The sequence below is a fragment of the Xyrauchen texanus genome, chromosome 25 (genome assembly GCF_025860055.1).
Source record: "Xyrauchen texanus isolate HMW12.3.18 chromosome 25, RBS_HiC_50CHRs, whole genome shotgun sequence".
In the NCBI taxonomy this organism is placed as follows: Eukaryota; Metazoa; Chordata; class Actinopteri; order Cypriniformes; family Catostomidae; genus Xyrauchen; species Xyrauchen texanus.
The window spans coordinates 32957491-32981711 of NC_068300.1; the positions used below are offsets into that span (position 1 = coordinate 32957491).

Sequence of the window (24221 nt, forward strand, 5' to 3'; positions counted from 1 at the left end):
ACGCAACCCCCAGTGGCTGGGGGACTCTGAGTCACACCTGCGGGGCAATTTAGAGTTTCCAATTCAGCATTCCATTTTCAACTAATGTGCATAAAATAAATACGTTTTAGTCAGTCCATATTTTCAAATGTTAAGTCAAAAATAAAATGAGGGGGTAAACGCTTCAATAGGCAGTTTAAAGTAGTTACACTTGCACTGATCCTACAGTATAATACTCCAAACTTAAGCTTCATAATAACAGCGAAATACCACATTGTTTTTTATTCAGAACAGTTGTATGTAGAGTAGCAATATTCACAGAGCGCAGTGGTATTTGGCTGAACTCTGTGGTAAAGCGGCTCAGACTATGAGCCCAGGCAAGGGGCTGTTCAAACAGACAGAACACAACAGACTGGAATCGAACGGGAGGATCTAGAGACACACATTTCCTAGTTGAACATCTTTCCTGACAAAAGGTTTAAAAAACTTAATCTGAGAAAAGCTTATAAGAGAGCAAGACGCAACAGCCAAAGACTTCCACCAACTGTAAGGGGCTGTTCACATTGAATGCTTTTGCAACCATCCATATGATTTTATGAAAACGCGTGCTAGACAAACGTCTTTGTATTGCTTTTTTGTTCATTCAGCGTCTTGTGCAGGAGCACTGCTTTTTAAATGCTACAGTCAGGTCCATAAATATTGGGACATCAACACAATTCTAATCTTTTTGGCTCTATACACCACCACAATTGATTTGAAATGAAACAAACAAGATGTGCTTTAACTGCAGACTTTCAGCTTTAATTTGAGGGTATTTACATCCAAATCAGATGAACAGTGTAGGAATTACAACAGTTTGTATATGTGCCTCCCACTTTTTAAGGGACCAAACGTAATGGGACAATTGGCTGCTCAGCTGTTCCATGGCCAGGTGTGTGTTATTCCCTCATTATCCCATTTACAAGGAGCAGAAAAAAGGTCCAGAGTTCATTTCAAGTGTGCTATTTGCATTTGGAATCTGTTGCTGTCAACTCTCAATATGAGATCCAAAGAGCTGTCACTATCAGTGAAGCAAGCCATCATTAGGCTGAAAAATCAAAACAAACCCATCAGAGAGATAGCAAAAACATTAGGTGTGGCCAAATCAACTGTTTGGTACATTCTTAAAAAGAAAGAACACACCGGTGAGCTCAGCAACACCAAAAGACCCGGAAGACCACAGAAAACAACTGTGGTGGATGACCGAAGAATTCTTTCCCTGGTGAAGAAAACACCATTCACAACAGTTGGCCAGATCAAGAACACTCTCCAGGAGGTAGGTGTATGTGTGTCAAAGTCAACAATCAAGAGAAGACTTCACCAGAGTGAATACAGAGGGTTCACCACAAGATGTAAACCATTGGTGAGCCTCAAAAACAGGAAGGCCAGATTAGAGTTTGCCAAACAACATCTAAAAAAGCCTTCACAGTTCTGGAACAACATCCTATGAACAGATGAGACAAAGATCAACTTGTACCAGAGTGATGGGAAGAGTATGGAGAAGAAAAGGAACTGCTCTTGATCCAAAGCATACCACCTCATCAGTGAAGCATGGTGGTGGTAGTGTCATGGCGTGGGCATGTATGGCTGCCAATGGAACTGGTTTTCTTGTATTTATTGATGATGTGACTGCTGACAAAAGCAGCAGGATGAATTCTGAAGTGTTTCGGGCAACATATCTGCTCATATTCAGCCAAATGCTTCAGAACTCATTGGATGGCGCTTCACAGTACAGATGGACAATGACCCGAAGCATACTGCGAAAGCAACCAAAGAGTTTTTTAAGGGAAAGAAGTGGAATGTTATGCAATGGCCAAGTCAATCACCTGACCTGAATCCGATTGAGCATGCATTTCACTTGCTGAAGACAAAACTGAAGGGAAAATGCCCCAAGAACAAGCAGGAACTGAAGACAGTTGCAGTAGAGGCCTGGCAGAGCATCACCAGGGATGAAACCCAGCGTCTGGTGATGTCTATGCGTTCCAGACTTCAGGCTGTAATTGACTGCAAAGGATTTGCAACCAAGTATTAAAAAGTGAAAGTTTGATTTATGATTGTTAATCTGTCCCATTACTTTTGGTCCCTTAAAAAGTGGGAGGCGCATATACAAACTGTTGTAATTCCTACACCGGTCACCTGATTTGGATGTAAATACCCTCAAATTAAAGCTGTAGTTAAAGCACATCTTGTTCGTTTCATTTCAAATCCATTGTGGTGGTGTATAGAGCCAAAAAGATTAGAATTGTGTTGATGTCCCAATATTTATGGACCTGATTGTATGTCTAATTAAAATAACTTTTAAAAGCATCTTGAGACACCTGCTTTCTGTTAAACAGTATTCGTTGCACTGTGTCTAGCCTTTTTTAGCAAGATTTCAATCGATCTGAAGACATCGTCAGTGTTTGGCACACATCCAAAATTGGAATGCACAGTTTTGCCATTCGAATTTGCAAATTTTCTCTTAAATTCGATGAATATTCAAATTTGAATGGTAATGATGTTGTAAAATTGGCAATAACTTTACACAGAAAATGTTAGTAAGTGATTTAGTCAAAGATGCTTTCGATTGAGCTTAACCAGTTTTGAACCCAGAACATTCCTTTAAGTATCTGCTTACTTAAATCCAAATGGCTACTTTTGTTTTGGCCAGGCAGTGTATATCGGGGCATTAACAGTAGGCCTGGGTGAATATCTAGAATGCATGTTCCTATACTCATGATATACAAGCTCTATTAACAATGTTTTTGTTGCTTACAGACAGAAACTTTGAATCTGTGAGATTGTTGGATAACTTACGGTTGAGTCCAATGTCATGATAGGTGAGAATGACCGGTCTGTTGCCTTTAGGGGTCCCTCTCAAAGTCACGTGCAGGACACCGTGAGGAGTCTCAATGTCGTGCTCCTGTAACAAATCAGAAGATACAAAATTGTGAATAACCAAAAAGTAACTGACATGATTACTATATTCCACAAAGAGCTGTGGGAGGTCATTTGGATGAGTCAAGACGACTACAATGGTCTATGGTTCCATGAAAATTGCACACACATGGACAAAACATTTATTGTTTATAATTTACATCTGTGCACAGACACAAATGGCAGTTAGTCGGCAATGAATCTTATTATGTACATGATAATATCTGCTCAGCCACACAAAAAGCCTGTATAAATCCCCTTCAATTTAATTTAATTTAATAGCCTGAGACTTAGTTAACTGAGCTACGGTTTCTGATATTCAACCGAATAGAAGAAAACAAAAATTAAGTGGTATTTTAAAAGGGAGGAGATGGGCCACTTGTAGATAATGGCATAACTTGTAACACTTAATATGGCTGCTGTGCCAGTCCCCTTTTTGATAGTTTGTTTACTCCAGAACACACATGCACATTAGCTGGAGTAGCCTGAAGAAGAAGAAAAAAGAAAAAAAAAGTATGCCAGCATTGATATCAGATTTTGAAACATAATCTTGACAAACATTTGTGGAGACTTCGGTCTTTCCCTATTCAAATATATAGAAGCTGTTCTTGTATGCCTATTTCTTACATAGAAAATATTTGCCCAGGGGCGTTACCAAGATGCCCGCCGAATGAACCAACTTGCCTTAAAAGGGACTTTGGCAGAGGCCAACATCAGATTTAGTCACCCTCTTGTGTCTCCCGGTGTGTATTGTGAGGTAATTAGTTACTGCCCAATGCTGATGTTGTTTGTTATTGCACATCACCACAACGGCCGCAACATTGTACGCAAGAGTAAAAACCTGCCGCCTTGGATGAAATGGACACCTCGACTACAAGCACATACAAACACAAACAGGAAAAGGTTGAAACCACAAGAATGAGGTCAGCGGCAACTCAACAGCACTCAAGGGCTTCTGAAGACAGAAGAGCTGAAAAGCAGCAGGTCTTTTTATAATCTCATTCCACACACAGCATGCCGTTTCATTACACTGGATGAATCTGCATACAGTCCATCAAAAACAACTCCGAACTAGACCGATGGAGATTACCATTATTTTGATAGATTTGAAATTAATTACTGCATAATAGTGCTGTGCCAGTTTAAACATTTCAAAATCTTCTTGACAAATTTTCTTCAATAATAGCATTAATTTCTGTATAAAAGATTAGCAATTAGCAAAAAAAAAAAATGAAATACTGAGTGCACCTTCAAAATAAAAACAGAAAACTAAATTTCTATATTTGATCATGGTAAAAATATATAAGTAATGTCTCTGATAATCTTAAACAGAAGATCTAGAACTCAAGCAGGCAGCTGACACCTGAAGCAAACCACATCAGCCCCTACTGAAGATAGATGATTTAAAAATAGAGGCGGCGGTTATGTGTGATTGTGTGTTTGCGCTCCATGACATCGTGTGTTAGATGCGACTGAATGGTACATAAAGAGATCAGACAGCAAACAGTCTTCTGGAACAGGTGTCTCTACAGTATCATCACTCGTCCACAATTAAAGAGCAGTCTGAGGTGAGCAGCTTTAACACTGTAGACATTGGCTGCGTCTCATCACGTGAATCAGTATATCGTGAAAAGAAATTCGGGAACTGACAAATATAATGATCAATTGAACATTGGGTCAGTGATAACACAGTTATCCAAGACATTGCATTAAAACAGAGCCATTACAAAAGTTAACATACACATAGGGTTGGGAACGGAAAAGTGATTGTTATTCGTAACGGGTTTCATTTTTTTTTAAATACCAGAACTGCATGAATTTCAGGACTTTTGGTTCTTGAACGGGCGGAACAGGAGAAGCGCTGCCCTTCTACTGAATCTACAGTGCAAAACACACGGCTTGATCAGTATAGTTTGATTACCAAACAAATTACTTATGATCCAATTCTTTTGAATCTAGAGTGTGAAAACGCATCCACTATAGTCCGATTCCAAAACGTATGACTCTTGAGGCTGTTTTTTGGTGAATCAAATATGACCTCCATCACATACAACTCAAAATGTACCAAGAACTGTTACAGTGTTGTGACTGGTTGTTCATATAACAATGTGTAGTTAAAGTATACACATTATGAATTTTGCTGCAATTAGTGGAATAAATGGAAAGAAAATTATGCTGACTACCACCCCTGGAGTTGCAATTTCGAATCCAGTATCTGCTGAGTGACTCCAGCCAGGTCTCTTAAGCAAACAAATTGGCCCGGTTGCTAAGAAGGGGAGTCACATGGGGTAACCTCCTTGAGCTAGCAATTAGTGGTTCTTGCTCTCAATGGGGCACATGGTAATTTGTGTGTGGATCGCAGAGAGTAGCACGAGTCTCCACATGCTGGGAGTCTCCGTGGTTTCATGCACAACGAGTCACGCGATAAGATGCGCAGATTGACGGTCTCAGAAGCGGAGGCAACTGAGACTTAACCTCCACCACCCAGACTGAGGGGAGTAAATATGCCACCATGAGGACCTACTAGGTAGTGGGAATTGGGGATTCCAAATTGGGAGAAAAAGGGATCATCAAAAATAATATTATTTATATATAGAAAATGAAATGCATTAAATTAATCAACATTAGCAAATACAAGCATAATTATTGAAAACAACTGAATAAATAGTGCAGAGCAAACCTAATAGCCTGTTCTAAATGGAAAGCACCAAGTAAAAGTAACAACATTAAAACAGTCAGGACATTTTTTTAAATAATTCACAGATAAGCCAAATCTACTAGACAAAAATGCATTGAAAAGTTGCGCATTTTCACAACGTGCATTAGCAGCTGTTCTGTTAAGAACGTTAACCAATAACGGTTACGATGTGAAAAATAGCTAGAATTGAAAAAAGGGGATTGTGAGAAATGTGCAATAAACTTAATGTATTGTTCTAAACTTGACGTTGAAAAAGCCAACTCGGCGGGAAAGTAACTTGCAAGCATGCACAAATTTATAGACTCAAATGTGAAAACATCCATAGCAACTTGCAAGCCTACTTTTCAGAAATCTGATTCTGGCACCATCACCAAATTGATTTCCATTCTTTGCTGGATTTGAGAGAGGACATCTGAGAGGGAGGTAGCACATGCAGCCTGAGGTGAAATGAAATTATCTGCTACAGATATCCTCTTTTTTATATATATATAATATTTGTATTATTAAATGCATTTAAAATGTGTAACATTAACATGACAGTTAAGCACAGTCTTTGTAATTATATAAAGCCAAACATAAATTTGTAAATATGCTAAACAGTTTAACAGAAAAATATTTACAGACTAATAATTCCAGTGTCAACTAGCAGCATCAGAACCGCTTAGTCGACTAGCCTCGCACATCCCTCATGGAAAAGCGCTGCCGGTTTATGATAGGCTTCAGATTGCAACGGCCGTGAAACAGCAGAGCACACTCCATGAACCATTTTGGTAGAAAAGGGCTATGAGAGTATCAGTACACCCTATGCGGCCTGTTCTAGAAAGTGTTATACTGAAATTGCAGATATACATAATAAATACTGATCAGCCATAACATTAAAACCACTGACAGGTGAAGCAAATAACATAGATTATCTTGTTACAATGCCATCTTCAAGGAGTGGGATATATTAGGCAGCAAGTGAACATTCAGTTCTTGAATTTCATGTGTTGGAAGCAGGAAAAATGGGCAAGAGCAAGGATCTGAGCGACTTTAACAAGGGGCAAATTGTGATGGCTAGATGACTGGATCAGAGCATCTCCAAAACACTGAAAAACACAATGCTGGCCATGATAGAAAGGGGTCAGAACACAGTGCATTGCAGCTTGCTGCATAAGGGGCTGCGTAGCCGCAGACCGGTCAGAGTGCCCATGTTCACCCCTGTCCACTGCCTAAAGTGCCTACAATGGGCACATGAGTGTCAGAACTGGACCATGGAGCAATGGAAGAAGGTGGCCTGGTCTGATGAATAACACTTCCTTTTAGATCATGTGAATGGCCGGGTGCATGCATGTCATTTTCCTTGGGAAGAGATGGCAGTTGCATACACTATGGGAAGAAGGCAGGCCAGCGGAGGCAGTGTGATGCTCTGGGCAATGTTCTGCTGGGACTTTGGTCCTAGCATTCATGTGTATGTTACTTTGACACATACCACCCACATAAAGATTGTTGCAGACCATGTACACCCCTTCATGGCAATTGTATTCCCTGATGGCAGTGGCCACTTTCAGCAGGATAATGCATCCTGCCTTTGAATAACAGTGGTATTCACAACAGCAGTACAGAGAGAGACAATCACTTTTGTCTCGGGGGGAAAAAACAAAATCGCAAGTGACAATGCAATCCAAGAACATATTGCCACGAAAAGATCCCATTTCCAAGCAAACACAACAGCCAGCCACAAGTAGCAGAATGCAAATAGAAAATAAAAGGGGTTTGGAGCTCAAGGTAGCTGTGGTACTGCCTGGGGTCAGCTTTGGGATACTTCAAGAGTCAGCAGTGATCAAATAAGAATGGAACCAACCAAATTGACCCAGTTACTCGGGAGAGCACAGTCACATGGAGTAATCTCCTCGTGGTCACGATTAGTGGTTCTCGCTCTCAATGGGGCGTGTGGTAAGTTGCATGTGGATCGCACAGAATAGCATGAGTCTCCACATGCTTTGAGTCTCTGCGGTGTCATGCACAACAAATCACATGATCAAATGTGCGGATTGGCAGTCTCAGAAGCAGGTCCTCTGCCACCCGGATTGAGGGGAGTAGCCGCGCCACCACGAGGACCTACTAAGTAGTGGGAACTGGACATTCCAAATTGGGAGAAAGTGGGATAAAAAAAAAAATAATAATTCTTCAACGTAATTAATTAAATCTGAAAAATTAGATACTGTAGGCTTTTACTAATAACTAATATAAGGTTAGCATCAACTAATATTTGTTGGGCTAAGTATTGGCATTGAATTCCCAGTTCAACATTATTCAATTAGAATTGATTAAATATAAAAAAAAATTGGGAAAACTTCAGTATGTCAACAGGCATGTGTCAATAATTACATATTGTCTGATCTTTACACTGCATAATGTGCATTGTGACAAACGCATTCCTGGATCACTTTTTTTAAGACATGTCATAAAAATATTGGTATAATGATCGACACGTTAATTTATCAATATATTTTTGAGGCATAGATCCCTGTGTTACAAATGGCTTAATAGCCAAACTGACTTGGCTTTGACTACATTTGCTACCAAATCAGGTGGATTTGAAATTCTTTTGTAGCAAGGGTATGAGATCTGGGGTTACTCCCACCCCAATCAATCAAAACCATACACACTGTTTAGAAATTAATAAATAATGCATAAACAGTTGTTTATTTGCATTGTGTCTTGTATTTTTATGCATGCTTTATCTTAATGGTAACTGCATTAACAAAGGTGCTGGAAGACTTTGCCCTGAATTTTATTCATGTCAGCTAGCCAATATAATGTTATTAAAGTTGATGTCCTCACTTGACCTCCCATCCATATGCTCATGTTACTATATTTAAATGGATTAATATGCACTAATATTCCTTATGGTTTAACTTCAGTAGTGTATACTGGTGCCCAATAATAATGAATAACAAGATAATAACTTTTTTTCCTTCAGCAAATGTTAGGTGGTAAAAACGCTAAAAATTGCTAGGTAGTTGCTTACTGGCACAAGTCAAAAGCGTCCACTCCCCTAGTTTCTATATTATTATGGTATATTTAAGTCTATATTATTGCTTCACCTGGTTTTATTTGTTTCATTTAATTTAAGGCTGATTGCTTAGAAATAAATAATGTCACACCTCTCCTCCATAAGCCACATGACTTGAAGCACAAATGATGCAGGATGAGTAATAGCCATACTTGCCTTCACAATAGATAGACTGATCGGTTTAGCAGATTAAAAAAGAGCAACTTTCACTGGCCTTATGTGAATTCTACTCATAATCAAATCAGGCATAAAGTTATTGATAAGACATTTTAATATCACATTAGTTAAGTGTTTACATTAAGTCTTCAGCATCTTTGTATTTAAATGCTCCTCTAAACACCTCCCCCAGTGGCATGACTGGTGTCTGAGGCTACGTCCACATCGATCTAAATATAAAAATATATTTATAAATAATATAAAATATTTTCCAAAAGTTGCTGTTCCACATTAAAATGTATGCAAATTCTTCAATCACCTTACTGCACATGTGGAAAATCGCCGTTCCATGTTAGGTCTGAAACACAATTGTTCTAATGTTCCGCCGGCGGACAGCAGTTCCAAGAAACATCCCATTGCTTTTGAAGGACTGTTTTGAGAGTACTGTCTGGCACATGTTCAGGGAGGCTGCAACACACACTCACCTAAAGGATTATTAGGAAGTTAGGAACACCATACTAATACTGTGTTTGACCCCCTTTCGCCTTCAGAACTGCCTTAATTCTACGTGGCATTGATTCAACAAGGTGCTGAAAGCATTCTTTAGAAATGTTGGCCCATATTGATAGGATAGCATCTTTCAGTTGATGGAGATTTGTGGGATGCACATCCAGGGCATGAAGCTCCCGTTCCACCACATCCCAAAGATGCTCTATTGGGTTGAGATCTGGTGACTGTGGGGGCCATTTTAGTACAGTGAACTCATTGTCATGTTCAAGAAACCAATTTGAAATGATTCGAGCTTTGTGACGTGGTGCATTATCCTGCTGGAAGTAGCCATCAGAGGATGGGTACATGGTGGCCATAAAGGGATGGACATGGTCAGAAACAATGCTCAGGTAGGCCGTGGCATTTAAACGATGCCCAATTGGCACTAAGGGGCCTAAAGTGTGCCAAGAAAACATCCCCCACACCATTACACCACCACCACCAGCCTGCACAGTGGTAACAAGGCATGATGGATCCATGTTCTCATTCTGTTTACGCCAAATTCTGACTCTACCATCTGAATGTCTCAACAGAAATCGAGACTCATCAGACCAGGCAACATTTTTCCAGTCTTCAACTGTCCAATTTTGGTGAGCTCTTGCAAATTGTAGACTCTTTTTCCTATTTGTAGTGGAGATGAGTGGTACCCGGTGGGGTCTTCTGCTGTTGTAGCCCATCCACCTCAAGGTTGTGCATGTTGTGGCTTCACAAATGCTTTGCTGCATACCTCGGTTGTAACGAGTGGTTATTTCAGGCAAAGTTGCTCTTCTATCAGCTTGAATCAGTCGGCCATTGGTCCCTTAAAAAGTGGGAGGCACATATACAAACTGTTGAAATTCCTACACCGGTCACCTGATTTGGATGTAAATACCCTCAAATTAAAGCTGAAAGTCTGCAGTTAAAGCACATCTTGTTCGTTTCATTTCAAATCCATTGTGGTGGTGTATAGAGCCAAAAAGATTAGAATTGTGTCGATGTCCCAATATTTACCTGACTGTATGGCGACTCTACCAACTTGGTGGAATACACAGCATCAGTGACCAGCTACATCAGCAAGTGCATTGATGATGTCACTTTCTCAAAGACCATCACCACACGCTCCAACCAGAAGCTGTGGATGACTGTGGAGATGCGAGCGCTGCTGAGGACCAGAGTCTCCGCCTTCAGAGCAGGTGACAAGGCGGCCCCAAGAACAGCGAGGGCCAAACTGTCCCGGGCCATCAGAGAGCCAAAGCGCGCACATGTCCAGAGAATCCACGGTCACTTCCAGGACAGCGGCAACACGCGGCACATGTGGCAGGGCATCAAGGCCATCACTACCTACAGAACAACATCAATTGCCTGTGACAAAGATGCCTCCCTTCCAGATGCGCTGAACGACTTCTACGCTCAGTTTGAGGCGCAGAATTTCAGGACAGGTTCTGTTCATTTCTATTGCTTGTTCTGCACCTGATCAGACTGAATGATTTGTTTGTGATCTTTTCTTATAGAGAAACTATTATTTAAACTTTGAACATCAATATTGTGTATTAAAGAACATTATTTTGATAAGAAATTATTGCTCAATAAACAATCATTGAAAATAAAAAAAATTCTGTATTATTTTGTCATTTAGGGTGTTAAATAGTGAAGCTCATATTATATATTGAACCGAATCGTGTGATCCATATTATCCCATCCCTAGTTATCACCCTTTTCCACAACCTTCGTCATCTGTATTGCAATATCGGTCATCATCTACTTGGAAAGCACCACTAACTAATTATAAAAACAATAGTGTCCCTGAAATAAAAACAATACCCCCTTTTAAAATTAAATGGGATACGAGGAAGTAGTAATTTGTGTCCAGCAGACTAATGCAATGAATGCTCTATACTGGGTCTTTTTGAGACCCAGTATTGAGGATTCCAACAGGGTATCTACACATCTTTGGACAAAAAAAATCAAACAAATCTACATGGCAGATCAACACATTTAGTACCAGAATTAGACATCCCAGGCTCCACCCAACAGAGTGGCTTCAGACAGCATGCTGCCACCAGCGGAATCACACACACACACACGCACACGAAAGCACATGACAGAGCACACACACTATCTTCATACAAAAGCCTGATACACACATCTTTCTACCTTACTACCCGTGATCAAAAATATTCAAACACTCTCTCACACACAGAGTCGAACTGAGAGCAAGAATGGGTTCAAAAGTTCCTGCTGGTGCTTCACAGCAAAAGCAACAGGCTGCTCAGATGCAAAAACACTCTTTCTTCCCGTCTCTCACTCTAATATAGAGCCGCTAATGCTCACCATGCCAATCACCGCAAAGGAAACCTGGTTGAGGTCCAGCACTGCAGTCATGTTTCATCCACGAAAACAGAAAGACACCGAAAGAGACGCTCTCCCGTTCCGTCTTCTCACTCTCCACAGAGAGAGGGGAGGTGGAAGCTTAGGAGGTAAGGGAGGGGACAGTCACAATAAAAAAACGATGGACTGAGATGGAAAGACTAAGCAAAAGGGAAGCCTGTTGATTCGTACACCCAATGATGGATAAAACACTATATTATCCTCAATAGCAGTAAGCGTCACTACAATGAGGGAATAAGGGGGATCCAAAGGAAAGCAAACGTATAATGACTAGGGGGGAGAGAGAGAGAGAGAGAGAGAGAGAGAGAGAGAGAGAGAGAGAGGAGGGAGGAGTAGTGAACATGGAAGGCACTCAAGCAGTTCTAATTGGATTTACAGGGTCAGGTGTGGGGATTATCTTTGAGACTGCTTGCGTTTCAGTATGTGAGTTGATTATGGGCGATTACTAATTACTGGTGGTGAATAAATTCATTCAAAAAGCTAATTGCTGTTATACACCCATTCCAAGCAGCTGTTGCCATAGTGACAATCATGAACAATTCTGTGCGACAGTACACGCAGGAACATCTCCAAATGTCTCGACTATTGTGGTTCAAGTCCCCGAAATGTAAAAAGAAAGGATTATGGGTACTGCTGAGGGAACTGTGAGTGCCTCCCACAGCACAAAGCTGAAAATCCAGAGCTTAACCCAATCAGGTTTTCCTGACTGGATTGCGCAGCCTGGCTGCAACAGGGGTGAAGTGTGGTGAAGAACAGGGATTGTCCGACTTTACAATTTCATCATGTGCCAAGTAGTGTTGTCACGGTACCAAAATTTCAGTAGTCGGTACCAATACCAGTGAAATTTCACGGTACTCGATACCATTTTCAGTACCAAAGCAAAAACAGGTTACTAAACAACACTCTTTTATTACCAAAGTCTACAAAACATTAGCAGCAGAACTAAGAACAGAAATATGCCATTGAGCAACACTTTAATTTATATATTATTTTTAATTATAACAAAACTGAACAATGTATGCTTAAAGTATTTATGAACACTTATATAAGATTTGCTTCAACTTTTGCAACTTTTAATTTAAGTTTTTACAAAGTACTAAAAAGCCTAAATAAGCAAGCATAAAATAGAATGAATAAAAAACAATTTACAAACTAATGTGCAAAGTGTTCTCTAATTAATAAAGCTGCATATTGCCAATTTTCTTCATGATAAGAAATGCACAGTGACATATATTATGATTAAAGTCGCGAGTAAGTTCTAATTTAGCTGTATTTAGCGTGCGTGCGCGAGGGATGAGTTCCCAGAGGCAGAGTCTCTCTCAGCCGGTGCAGATCGGGACATTCGCGCAACTCATAAAAGAGGCACCGACCACACAGAGAAATGCCAGTTTCTGAGTTTATAGTTATTAACATGACCTGCTTCTGTATTACTTGAACTTTAATAAAGCAATTTTTCTGCATTTATGACGTTACGCCGGGATGTTTCCTTTAAAGAGCTCCGCCTCCGCTTATTCCACAACGGTACATGCTTCTGAATATAATTTTTTTTTAATCATTCCCTAATACTTTGGGATCTACATAAAATAAACTGTTAAAGTTTAGAGTGCATCTGGACTGATCTGTGTAATTCTTCCTCCATTAGGCGTGAATTGCTGCTCTCACGCGATATCGTTACAGTTTAATGTGATTTCATGTTACGTTAAATGAGATCAAACGTATCGGTTACCTAACGTAACCTCGGTTCTCTCTAGATGAGGGAACGAGTATTGCGTAAGCTAGCTTACGCTACGGAAAAGATTCATCTTTTCTGAGATATTGAAGCCAAAAAATTATCCTTAATTTTTGTATCCATTGTCAACGCAGTGCGGCAGCTGCAGACCTTGAGCGGGCTAGCTAGCGAGCTCATAGGTTGCTCTGCGGCAACTGCTGCAGCCTATAGACGAGCTTGGGCGAACTCGCATCCAATGAGAGGCGTCCGCGCGCTCACTACATCAAAGCCCGCCAAAATGGGCGTGACTAGAGTGCATATAAGCGTAGTTCGTAGGCTGGAACCCTGGTTTTCATTGACTGAAGCGAAAAGTCGCTCGTGGCGCGAAGCACGGCGGCTACGCAATACTCGTTCCCTCATCTAGAGAGAACCGAGGTTACGTTAGGTAACCGATACGTTCTCTTACGAGAGGTTCTCTAGTATTGCGTAAGCTAGCTTACGCTACGGGAACCCATTGTCAACGCCGTGCGCGCCAAGCATCCACTGTATGAGCCCCAGGGAATTAAGGGGGACCCGTGGGAGCCCTTATGAGTGGGGAAATAATATTTGGCCGGCAAGAATGCGGGTCATTGATTGTGTAATACATAAGCACATAGTGGGAAGGGAACGACAGAGCGGCGGTGCCGGTCTGTGTGGAATGTGTCCCATCAGTGCAGCTCACCAGGGGAGCTGTAGCGTATTAAACCGCTAGTAGTTTTGCCTGCAGAGCGGGCACTTCCATATTGTAAAATCTGACAAAGGTGGAGGGGAAGTCCATCCCGCTGCCACACATATGTCGTGAATGGAAATCCCGCTGGACCATGCCCACGAGGATGCCATGCCTCTAGTGGAGTGAGCCCTAATGCCCAACGGGCATGGCAGGTCTTTTGACGCGTATGTAGCAGCAATAGCGTCCACTATCCATCTAGATAGTGTCTGTTTCGAGGCGGCGAGACCTTTGGTGCGCCCTCCGAACGAAATGAAAAGCTGCTCAGAGCGTCTGAAAGCGGCGGAGCGCGCAGTATACAATCTCAGTGCTCTGACCGGGCAAAGGAGATTGGCGTCGCGTTCAGCTAACGGATGCTGGCAGCGCCGATAGGGAAATGACCTGTGCTCTGAAAGGAGTACCGATCACCTTGGGAACATAGCCGTGTCTAGGCTTTAAAATGACCTTGAGTCACTTGGTCCAAACTCAAGACACGCAGCTGACAGACAGCGTGAAGGTCTCCCACATGTTTGACTGATGACAGGGCAGTCAGAAAAACGGTTTTGAGTGAAAGGTATTTCAAATCCACAGATTGAAGTGGTTCGAAAGGGGGCTTTCATAGTTTGAGAACTATAGAAAGATCCCAGATAGGAACCGATGGGGGCGCGGGGGTTCATCCTTCTAGCTCCCCTGAGGAAGCGGATGACCAGCTCGTTTTTACCCCATGACTGGCCGTGCAGGGGTTCAGCGAACGCTGCAACGGCCGCCACATACACTTTGAGCGTGGATGGGGATCTGCCCTTATCCAGCAGCTCTTGTAGAAATACGAGCAGAGACGACACCCCACATGTCCGCGGGTCCAGGTCTCGGTCGGTGCACCATTTTGAGAACACAGACCATTTTGACGCATAGAGTCTTCTCGTGGAAGGGGCTCTAGCGTGTATGATGGTGTTTATTACTCCTTCTGGCAGAGCGACGGGTAGTCGTTGATCACCCACGCATGCAGCGCCCAGCGCGGGGATGCCAAATTGTGCCGCGAGCTTGAGAGAGGAAATCTGCTCTCACTGGGATGGGCCACGGCGCTGTCAGTGACAGCTGCGTAAGCTCCGGGAACCATGTCTGATTCTCCCAATGCAGGGCTATGAGGAGCACCGAGTGACGCGTTTCCCTGATCCTCTGCATTACCTGTGGCAATAGCGAGACGGGAGGGAAGGCGTAAAGCGGGCGTCTGGGCCAGTCCTGGGCCAGCTGCGTCCTCGCTCGAGAAAAATATTGGGCAGTGAGAGTTCTCTTTGGACGCAAAGAGGTCTATCTCCGCTCTGCCGAATATTTGCCATAACGTCTGGACTGTTTGAGCGTGCATGGACCATTCCCCTGGGGGAATACTGTCTCTGGACAGTCTGTCCGGGCCGTCGTTCAGGTGGCCTGGCACGTGCGTCAACCTCAGCGAGCGCAGGTGGCACTGGGACCAACTCAGCATGCGTTTCGTCAGATGGAGAGGTTCCTGGATCTGACACCGCCCTGACGGTTTAGGTAGGATACCACAGATCTGTTGTCCGAACGGACCAGGACGTGGTGACCCTGAATGACCGGGAGAAAGCACACAAGCGCGTACTCGACCGCTATCATTTCCAGACAATTTATGTGAAGGAGCTTTTCCTGAACTGACCATAGGCCGAAAACCGGAGAGCCCTCGCAGACCGCGCCCCAACCCGTGTTGGACGCGTCTGTCGAGATGACTTTTCGGCGAGATACAGCTCCCATTGTCACTCCCCGCTGATACCATTCGGCCACTGTCCAGGGCTGCAGAGCTGAAATACAGGTCTGAGTCACCTTGATGGGCTGGCGGCCTGTGGCCCAAGCCCGGCGAGACGCGCGGGTGTTTAGCCAATGCTGAAGCAGGCGCATGTGCAGTAAACCCAGCTGAAGTACTGCTGCGGCTGAGGCCATGTAGCCTAGCACTCTCTGAAATTTCTTCAGAGGTGTGAGGCTGTTCATCTGAAATGACGCGGCTAGTCGCTGCACACGGCGCGCGGCTGTGTAGATAAGCGAGCCGTCATTGCCACTGAGTCTAGTTCTATTCCAAGGAAGGAAATTGCCTGACTGGGCTGTAGTGAGCTCTTGGTCCAATTGACTGCAAGGCCCAAACTGTTCAGATGACTGAGGAGAACTGTCCTGTGAGACAGAAGCTCCGTATGTGATTGTGCCAAAATCAGCCAATCGTCCAAATAGTTCAGAATTCGCAAACCCTGACTCCGCAGGGGTGCGAGCGCCGCGTCCATGCACTTCGTGAAAGTACGGGGTGCTAAGGACAGGCCGAACGGAAGGACGGTGTATTGATAAACCTGGCCGTCGAAGGCGAATCTCAAGAATAGCCTGTGACGGGGATTTATCTGAATCTGAAAGTATGCATTTTTCAGATCGAGAGAAATAAACCAGTCCCCCTGGCGCACATGCGCGAGGAGTTTGCTGGTTGTAAGCATTTTGAACGGTCTTTTTGCAAGCACTTTGTTCAAAACCCTGAGATCCAATATTGGTCCGAGGCCGCCGACTTTCTTGGGGACAAGAAAATAACGGCTGTAAAACCCTGACTCGCTCAGTGGAGGCTGCACTCTCTCTATGGCCCTTTTGCACAGAAGGTTTGCTATTTCTGAACGAAGCATGCACGCTGCTTCCGTGTTCAAAGTAGTTTCGAGCCGCGCTCTGAAGCAAGGAGGACGGCGATCGAACTGTAGCAAATAGCCCTGTTTTATTGTGCTTAACACCCATTCGGATATCCCTGGAATATCTTCCCACGCTTTGAAGCGTAATGTTAGAGGGTGAATGGCCAAATCGCTCTGATTGCCGCACACAGCGCGCTGAACAGAATGTGTGAGCGCGCTTACTGTGCTTATGCTGGACTGCTCGCAGACAGCATGGACAGGCTGTTCTGTGAGTGACTTCCGATTGAGGTGAATGGGGAAAGAGTCACGTCTGTTAAGTGATGCGCAAGCATAGCCACGGGCACGGGACTTACATACAGAGAAGTGTTTGCTGGCCGTGTGACAGAGCGGGCAGAGAATGGGCGCGCGCACGTATTCGTGAGCGCATTTATTGACTAACACTCGAGTGGTTCGTAACCGCTTTTGAGTGTGCTCTGATGGGGACACGGAACGTGTAATGCTTGTGTGTAGAGGTGAACACTAGATCGTGGGCACATTTTCTACACATAAGGCTGGTCGTGTGACAGAGCGGCCAGAGAATGGGCGCGCGCACGGATTCGTGGGTGCGTTTATTAACCCTAACACTCGAGCGGGTCGTAACCGCTTTATGTGAGTGTGCTCTGATAGGGACACGGGACGTGTAATGCTTGTGTGTAGGGGTGAACACTGAATCGTGGGCACATTTTCTACACATAAGGCTTTATTTTGGGCGCCGTGGAAACGGCGTTTGAGTGCAGGCAAGCGGGTAATATCACCGGCTTGTTGGCTGCTGAATCCACCACTGCAGTAGCCTGAGAGAAGGGGACTGACAGGGGGCGTACGGGACTTACATACAGCTGGCCGTGTGACAGAGCGGGCAGAGGAGGGGCGTGCGCACGGGCTCGTGGGCGCGTTTATTAACTCTAACACTCGAGCGGGTCGTAACCGCTTATGTGAGTGTGCTCTGATAGGGACACTGGATGTGTAATGCTTGTGTGTAGGGGTGAGCACTGGATTGTGGGCACATTTTCTACACATAAGGCATGTTTACTCTTTACAAGATTTCTTTGGGTCGCCGTGAAAATGGCGTTTGAGTGCAGGCAAACGGGTAGTATCACCGGCTTGTTGGCTGCTGAATCCACCACTGCAGTAGCCTGAGAGAAGGGGACTGACAGGGGCGAAGCTTTGACGGTGGTCCGGCCGTGGCGGGACTGAGCCGTCGTTTTCTCAACAACGCTAGGAGGACTTCGGTTGCTCAGGTTTCAGTACAATCTTAGGCCGAGGCCCGCAGGGGGCGGCTGTCTGAGCGCGATCGAGGGCGGCCGCCCTGTCGACGCTGAGAAGTCTGGCTTGTTGAGCTGGGCGCTGTGAAGAGGCTCGTGCAGGAGGCTGGTCACGTGGGCGGCCTGCAGAGGAGCTAGCGCGACGAGGCAGAAAGAGATTCATGGCTTGGGCTTCGAGAAACGGTCAACAATGCCACTCACCGTGGAACCGAAGAGACCGGACAGAGAGAGTGGCGCGTAGTGCGTTCAGCTTCTCCCAAGTCGGCTAGTCAGATCTGAAACAGCCTCTGTCTGTAAGACGGCCATGGAATGCAGAGCAGATGCGGCTTGGCCGGCGGCGGTATAGGCGCGGCCAACACAGGCGGAAGTAGTTCTGCAGGCCTTAGACGGGAGCACCAGCTTAGACCGCCATCTCGCGGAGGGCGGGCAAAGGTGCGGCGTGGAGTCTGTTGGGAGCCTGTTCAGGGGCGGTGACCACTCGAGCCCGAGGCGGTCGACGGCCTGTGTGAGGAGGCGCGTTAGTTCCCCTTCGACTCCAGCGCGGGTCCTGCTGGATTCCTGGGCCGAGGAGGAGGCGTGTGAGCCTGACCACTCCTCGCTGTCCGAAGCCATGATGGAACAGCCCTTATCCTCCGCTTCTTCGTCCGAGATGGCAGCAGAGCAGCTGCTCGGCGGCAACTGCGCGTCCCGAGTGGGCGGGGAGGGTGAAGGCGATGCTCGAGGGAGGGGCTCCGGCGAGGCAATCGCTTCTACCACTGGTTCCGGCAGCCTTTGAGAGCGGCACTTTTACTGCGCGGCTGAATGGAAGGCGGCGCGGCGGCTCGGTCCTGAGCGCTCGAGTCGAGCCCGCAGGGTCGACATCGGAAGCTCCTCGCAGAGATCGCATCCGCCTTTAGCGAGGGCGAGCTCTGCATGCCCCAGTCCCAGGCAGAGAGCGCAGATGACGTGGCAGTCTCCGGTGCTGAGAGGGGCGCGGCATGAGGCGCAAGTGGAGCGAGGCATCTTTAAAAAGACGCTCGTACTCTTTTGTGAAGTTCATAAGAACTAGCTTGCTTTAAAAAGGATACGTCGCCGGATGGCGTAGCTCGCAGGACGGCTGAAGGTGGCGAAGATGGCCGGCTTCTTCGAGCGCTGTCCACGCTTGCTTGATGCCCCTCGAACGGCGACGCGGCTTCCAGTTCAGAGATACGAAGAGCTTCGCTGAAGAGATGAAAATCAGGGTTCCAGCCTACGAACTACGCTTATATGCACTCTAGTCACGCCCATTTTGGCGGGCTTTGTTGCAGTGAGCGCGCGGACGCCTCTCATTGGATGCGAGTTCGCCCAAGCTCGTCTATAGGCTGCAGCAGTTGCCGCAGAGCAACCTATGAGCTCGCTAGCTAGCCCGCTCAAGGTCTGCAGCTGCCGCACTGCGTTGACAATGGATACAAAAATTAAGGATAATTTTTTGGCTTCAATATCTCAGAAAAGATGAATCTTTCCCGTAGCGTAAGCTAGCTTACGCAATACGAGAGAACCTCTCGTAAGAGAACTACTATTCGACAACGAACATTTTTCTCATCAATTTTGTATTTTCGACGATGTCGATAATGTCGACTAAACGTTTCAGCCCTAATGCAAATGATAATATGCTTTTAAACTCACCTGCTTTATTTGCTTGAATAAATCAGGGTGTCTGTCTTTATTAAGTTTGATGTGTTCCCTCCCATCTTCAGAAAATTGCGATAGCAGCGTTTACAAGGCTGTAAATCAATGGTATTTGCTTCTGTTGATGCCATCAGTCTGTGTTAATTTTAACTTACCAAAAATGTATTTTAATAGTGGAATTCCTGTTTAATAACAACACTACCCATGATCCTGAAGGAATTAGACCCACTAATCAGAGAATTTCAGCCAACAAAGCTAAGCAGCGACCGCTCACTTCCATGACATACTTCAAGTGACCTAATCGAGTCAGTCTCCATACACCATCAAACTACTTATTTGTAAACAATACTTCTGAATATTGAGCAATAAATACTTAATATATTGTTTCTAAATTAATAATCAATGACTTCAAATAAAAAGTTTTATTTTTCCATCGTTTTTAATTTGAATACTGCACCTGCAATGCTTGAAGGATTTGTAGTCAATTCCCTCATGAAAACCCATTAAGTAAACGGTCTTGTATCTTTATAACTGGCTGGTTTGGTTCATGGCTTCTAATTCTTTTATGGAGGATTCTATGAAAACCCTGTGATATAAAAAAAACTAAATGGGAAAAATACTTCCGGAACCAAGATAAAAAGATGGGCAGGCACTGTTGCACTCTATTGGCATAAGTCTTAAACTCACTTTGCAGGTTACTTACATCAACTTGGAGAAGATGATGTAGTTTCACAGATGTCTAAAGTGGCCAACCACACTTTTTAAATGGGACATTCAGAGACAGGTACAGTAAATCTGAAATCAGCAATCCAACAATAAAACAAATAAATTGAGTATCGCAATCAAAACGTGTTAAATAGATTGGATGCATGAACCTTGCAATCCCTAGCATATCCAGCAACAACTACTTGCTAAGAAGCACTCAAGGTAGCAGCCCGATACTTTGTAAACACAAGGAACCACACTAGAGTATGTCTTAATAGGGGCATCTGGGGTTGGGCAATTCCCACGATATGGATGTAATATTTGCCGTGAAAATGTCAAATATAACTTCCACTCATTACATCAAAGCAATTTTTATGTAGAATTATAGACCCCTGCAGATAGAGTACAGACATCAGAAAAGTTTCAGACTATACAGGTTTTTGGGAGACCGCACACTTTGGAAATATTCTGTGAATTGAAATGCACAATCCAGAAATAATAATAGCCACAGACTTTATAAGTGTTGGCACACCAAAGAACATGTAAAATATTTTTTTTTATTCATTGTCGTTTTCATATAAATGGGGGAAAAAATGGCATTACAGACGCGACAACTCTACGTTACGGACATGACAGTTGTTAAAGCAGCAGTTAACATCATGAGAAACCATCCAAAATGCTTTGAAATCTGCAGACTTGGATCTCTCAGACATATATTACATTATAATACACATCAAGGCTGAATGATGAGTTGAAATAAGATTGAAATCACCATTTTTCCATGGTATGGTTGGCATGTGTGGAATTGCCCGGTTCTGTAATTAAAATAATAATAACGTTTGTGACGTGAAGTTCAATGCTGATGCGAACACAATGGGAAGTGAACTGCTAATTGCCTACTTTGTTGTTCAACAATTGCTTGCAAGTAACATCAAATGGATTTAAAAATCAAAGCCAAATGAACACTTTTCATTTTGTTTTCAGATTTTAAGTGTTCATGACAGGAGTCAAATTTTCCTTGATCTTTTGAGATATAAGAGGTCATTGTACTATAAAAACTCAATCTCCTCCTCACTGCAAAAAGAGCATTTGTTGAAACTAAGCTGCCAAAACGACTTCTCTACTTCCTCTACATTGTGATGCGATAGACATCTGCATTTAAAATCACCTTCAACACATCAATGCCTACTTTACCTTTAATCACTTCCGTAGCAGCGAGCAGTGAGATGGCAAGTCGAGAGCATGTCAGTCAAGAGCAGAGAGCCAATCATAACAGTGGGCGTTTTCAGTCAAGTCTTAAAGGAAAACGGTGCATTTCTGACAGAGGGTCAGAATAAATGTTGAAAATGTTTATGCTTTACAATTATGTTGTTTTTTTAGCCAATTTATTTTACTAATATTATATGTGAACCTTGAGGAACAGATTAAAATAAAAAGCATGGCATGACCCCTTCAAGTATTGTTGCCTGGTACAGTAAAGGTCAAAGTATCCTTCAGTTTTCCGTGTGCCGCTCTGTTTTGTGCACAGTCTGAGTGATGCAGATTTTGTCATCAGCACAGTCCTATGCATCTGGCATCAATTGTACTAAAAGACCATGACAAAGCAGTCGTAGTGCATATGCAGCAAACGCATTTGTACCAGCTCACAGTCAAGAGTATACGTCACTGTGAGGGCAACAGGACAGCTGAATATCAAACAAGAGAGAGCGAGGAAGAAAGATAGAGACTAGAGAAGTGACACTGGAATGCTCGGAGCATCATGGTGTAAGAGGACCTCTACAGTCATCAATGTAAAATCGACCTAGATTAGATCAGAATTTGTTCCTTTTAAAATAAAGATGGGTACTGACACTCAGTAGATAAAAACAGCACATGGGAAACACGTCTCTGCACTACAATGACATCCGCAAAGAAAAAAACTAAAAAACATTTACATTTAAGATCATCTTAAATGGATGGTTCACCCCATGGACCTTGACCATTAATAGATAAATCCCCATTCATTCACAATTAAAATATATTGAATGCATTTTTAAACTCCCTTGAATTGTCCATGCTCCTGTTAAAAAAAGCGTACTATGTTTTCTGATGCTGCACATTTTTGACAGTGTGAACAGTAAAGACAACACAAAGGCTGTGAAGATCACACAAGAACATAAGGATAATAACTTGTGTATGATGTAAAAGAACTGACAGTTAAGCAGTCATGACCTTTGAACATATGAGTAACCCTCCCACAAAGGAGGTCCCAGAAAGATGGGTTAACCATTGACATTTCAGACTGCGTAACCTTCTCCTGGTTAAGAGTCTTTCCCAGGATGCACCTGAGCTTATGATGGATGACAAGGTGGGTGAGGGGAACAAGGATTTCCCTACCATTACCACTGAAGAAAGACCCCTGTGCACCGGCCCACGCGCATACACCCCTGCTCTGGAACACACCCTTGATAAGTATAACTGTATGCAAGTGTATGTTGTGCTTGTGTGCAGCCACATCAAGCAGCAGGTGTATCCTGCCTCAGCAGTAGTTGAGGATGCTCCAAATCGGCAAAGTCAGAGATGAGAGAGGCACAAGTGTTTTGATCTCAGACATTAAAATGTCAGCCTTTTCTCTGACTATCTGAACTAAAAAAGTGATGAAACACCACTCATGATCCACAGAGGGCAGCATCTATTAGCATATACCCAATTACCAGCCTCCATTTTCCACAAATAAGGGATTTATCAGGGTAAGTTGCTCTTGTTAAAAGAGTCATCCTTTTCCTCATCTCCCTCACTCGTTTTTGGTAGACTCCGGTACATAAAGATGAATATAAATTGAATTGTTCTGGAAGCTGATTGGATAAGCTGACCTACCTGTACTAGAATACACAACATTGATGAATTGACCGTGACATCACAGAGGAAAACTGCAATTCTGGGTTCTTCCGATTTTAGTGGTAGATGAGCAGCACTGGGGTTAAGCATTATATTGTCTTATTATTCAGGGATTACAATAGTTTGTAGTGAAAAAATATAAACTCACTGAGCACTTATAAGAAAGACCTTTACACCTACTTATTCATGCAATTATCTATTTACCTATGGAACGCGGAACACATCAACACAATTTTAACCCACCGTTATCATGCGTGCTCCCTGAATGATAATAATAAATGTTGTCCATATGTCAAATTATGTCAAAAACTAGTTTGGAGGGGGGCCTGGGTAGCCAAGCGAATAAAGACATTGACTACCACAACTGGAGTCACAAGTTCAAATCCAGGGCATGCTGAGTGACTCCAGACAGGCTTCCTAAGCAACCAAATTGGTCCAGTTGCTAGGGAGGGTAGAGTCACATGGGGTAACCTCCTCGTGGTCACTATAATGTGTGGTTCTCGCTCTCGGTGGGGCACATGGCGAGTTGTGCGTGGATGCCTCGGAGAACAGCGTGAAGTCCCCACACACACTTTGACTCCGCGGTACCGCACTCAACAAGCCACGTAATAAGATACGTGGATTGGCGGTCTCAGACACGGAAGCAACTGAGATTCGTCCTCCGCCACCCGGATTGAGGCAAATCACTATGCCACTATGAGGACTTAGAGCGCATTGAGAATTGGGCATTCCAAATTGAGTAAGAAAAAAATATATATATCTAAAAAAATGTTTTGGAAACACTGTCGAGAGAGAAAAAAACAAGGCATTATG

At 43.7% G+C, this 24221-nt stretch overlaps 1 protein-coding gene across 2 annotated transcripts in view; it reads right to left on the reverse strand.

Moving 5' to 3' along the window:
• The window catches only part of LOC127618807 (protein NDRG3-like), an 81053-nt gene that overhangs the window by 27852 nt on the left and 28980 nt on the right, over positions 1 to 24221 (reverse strand). Inside the window, exons 1-2 of one of the 2 annotated variants that reach the window (XM_052091442.1) lie at positions 11706 to 12031; positions 2815 to 2920 (exon numbers count right to left, since the gene is read on the reverse strand). In XM_052091442.1, the coding sequence (XP_051947402.1) occupies positions 2815 to 2920; positions 11706 to 11756 (157 nt within the window). In that variant the 5' untranslated portion in view covers positions 11757 to 12031. Of the gene's footprint in view, positions 1 to 2814; positions 2921 to 11705; positions 12032 to 24221 lie in introns of those variants that run through there. The other variant, XM_052091441.1, reaches the window with a different exon arrangement.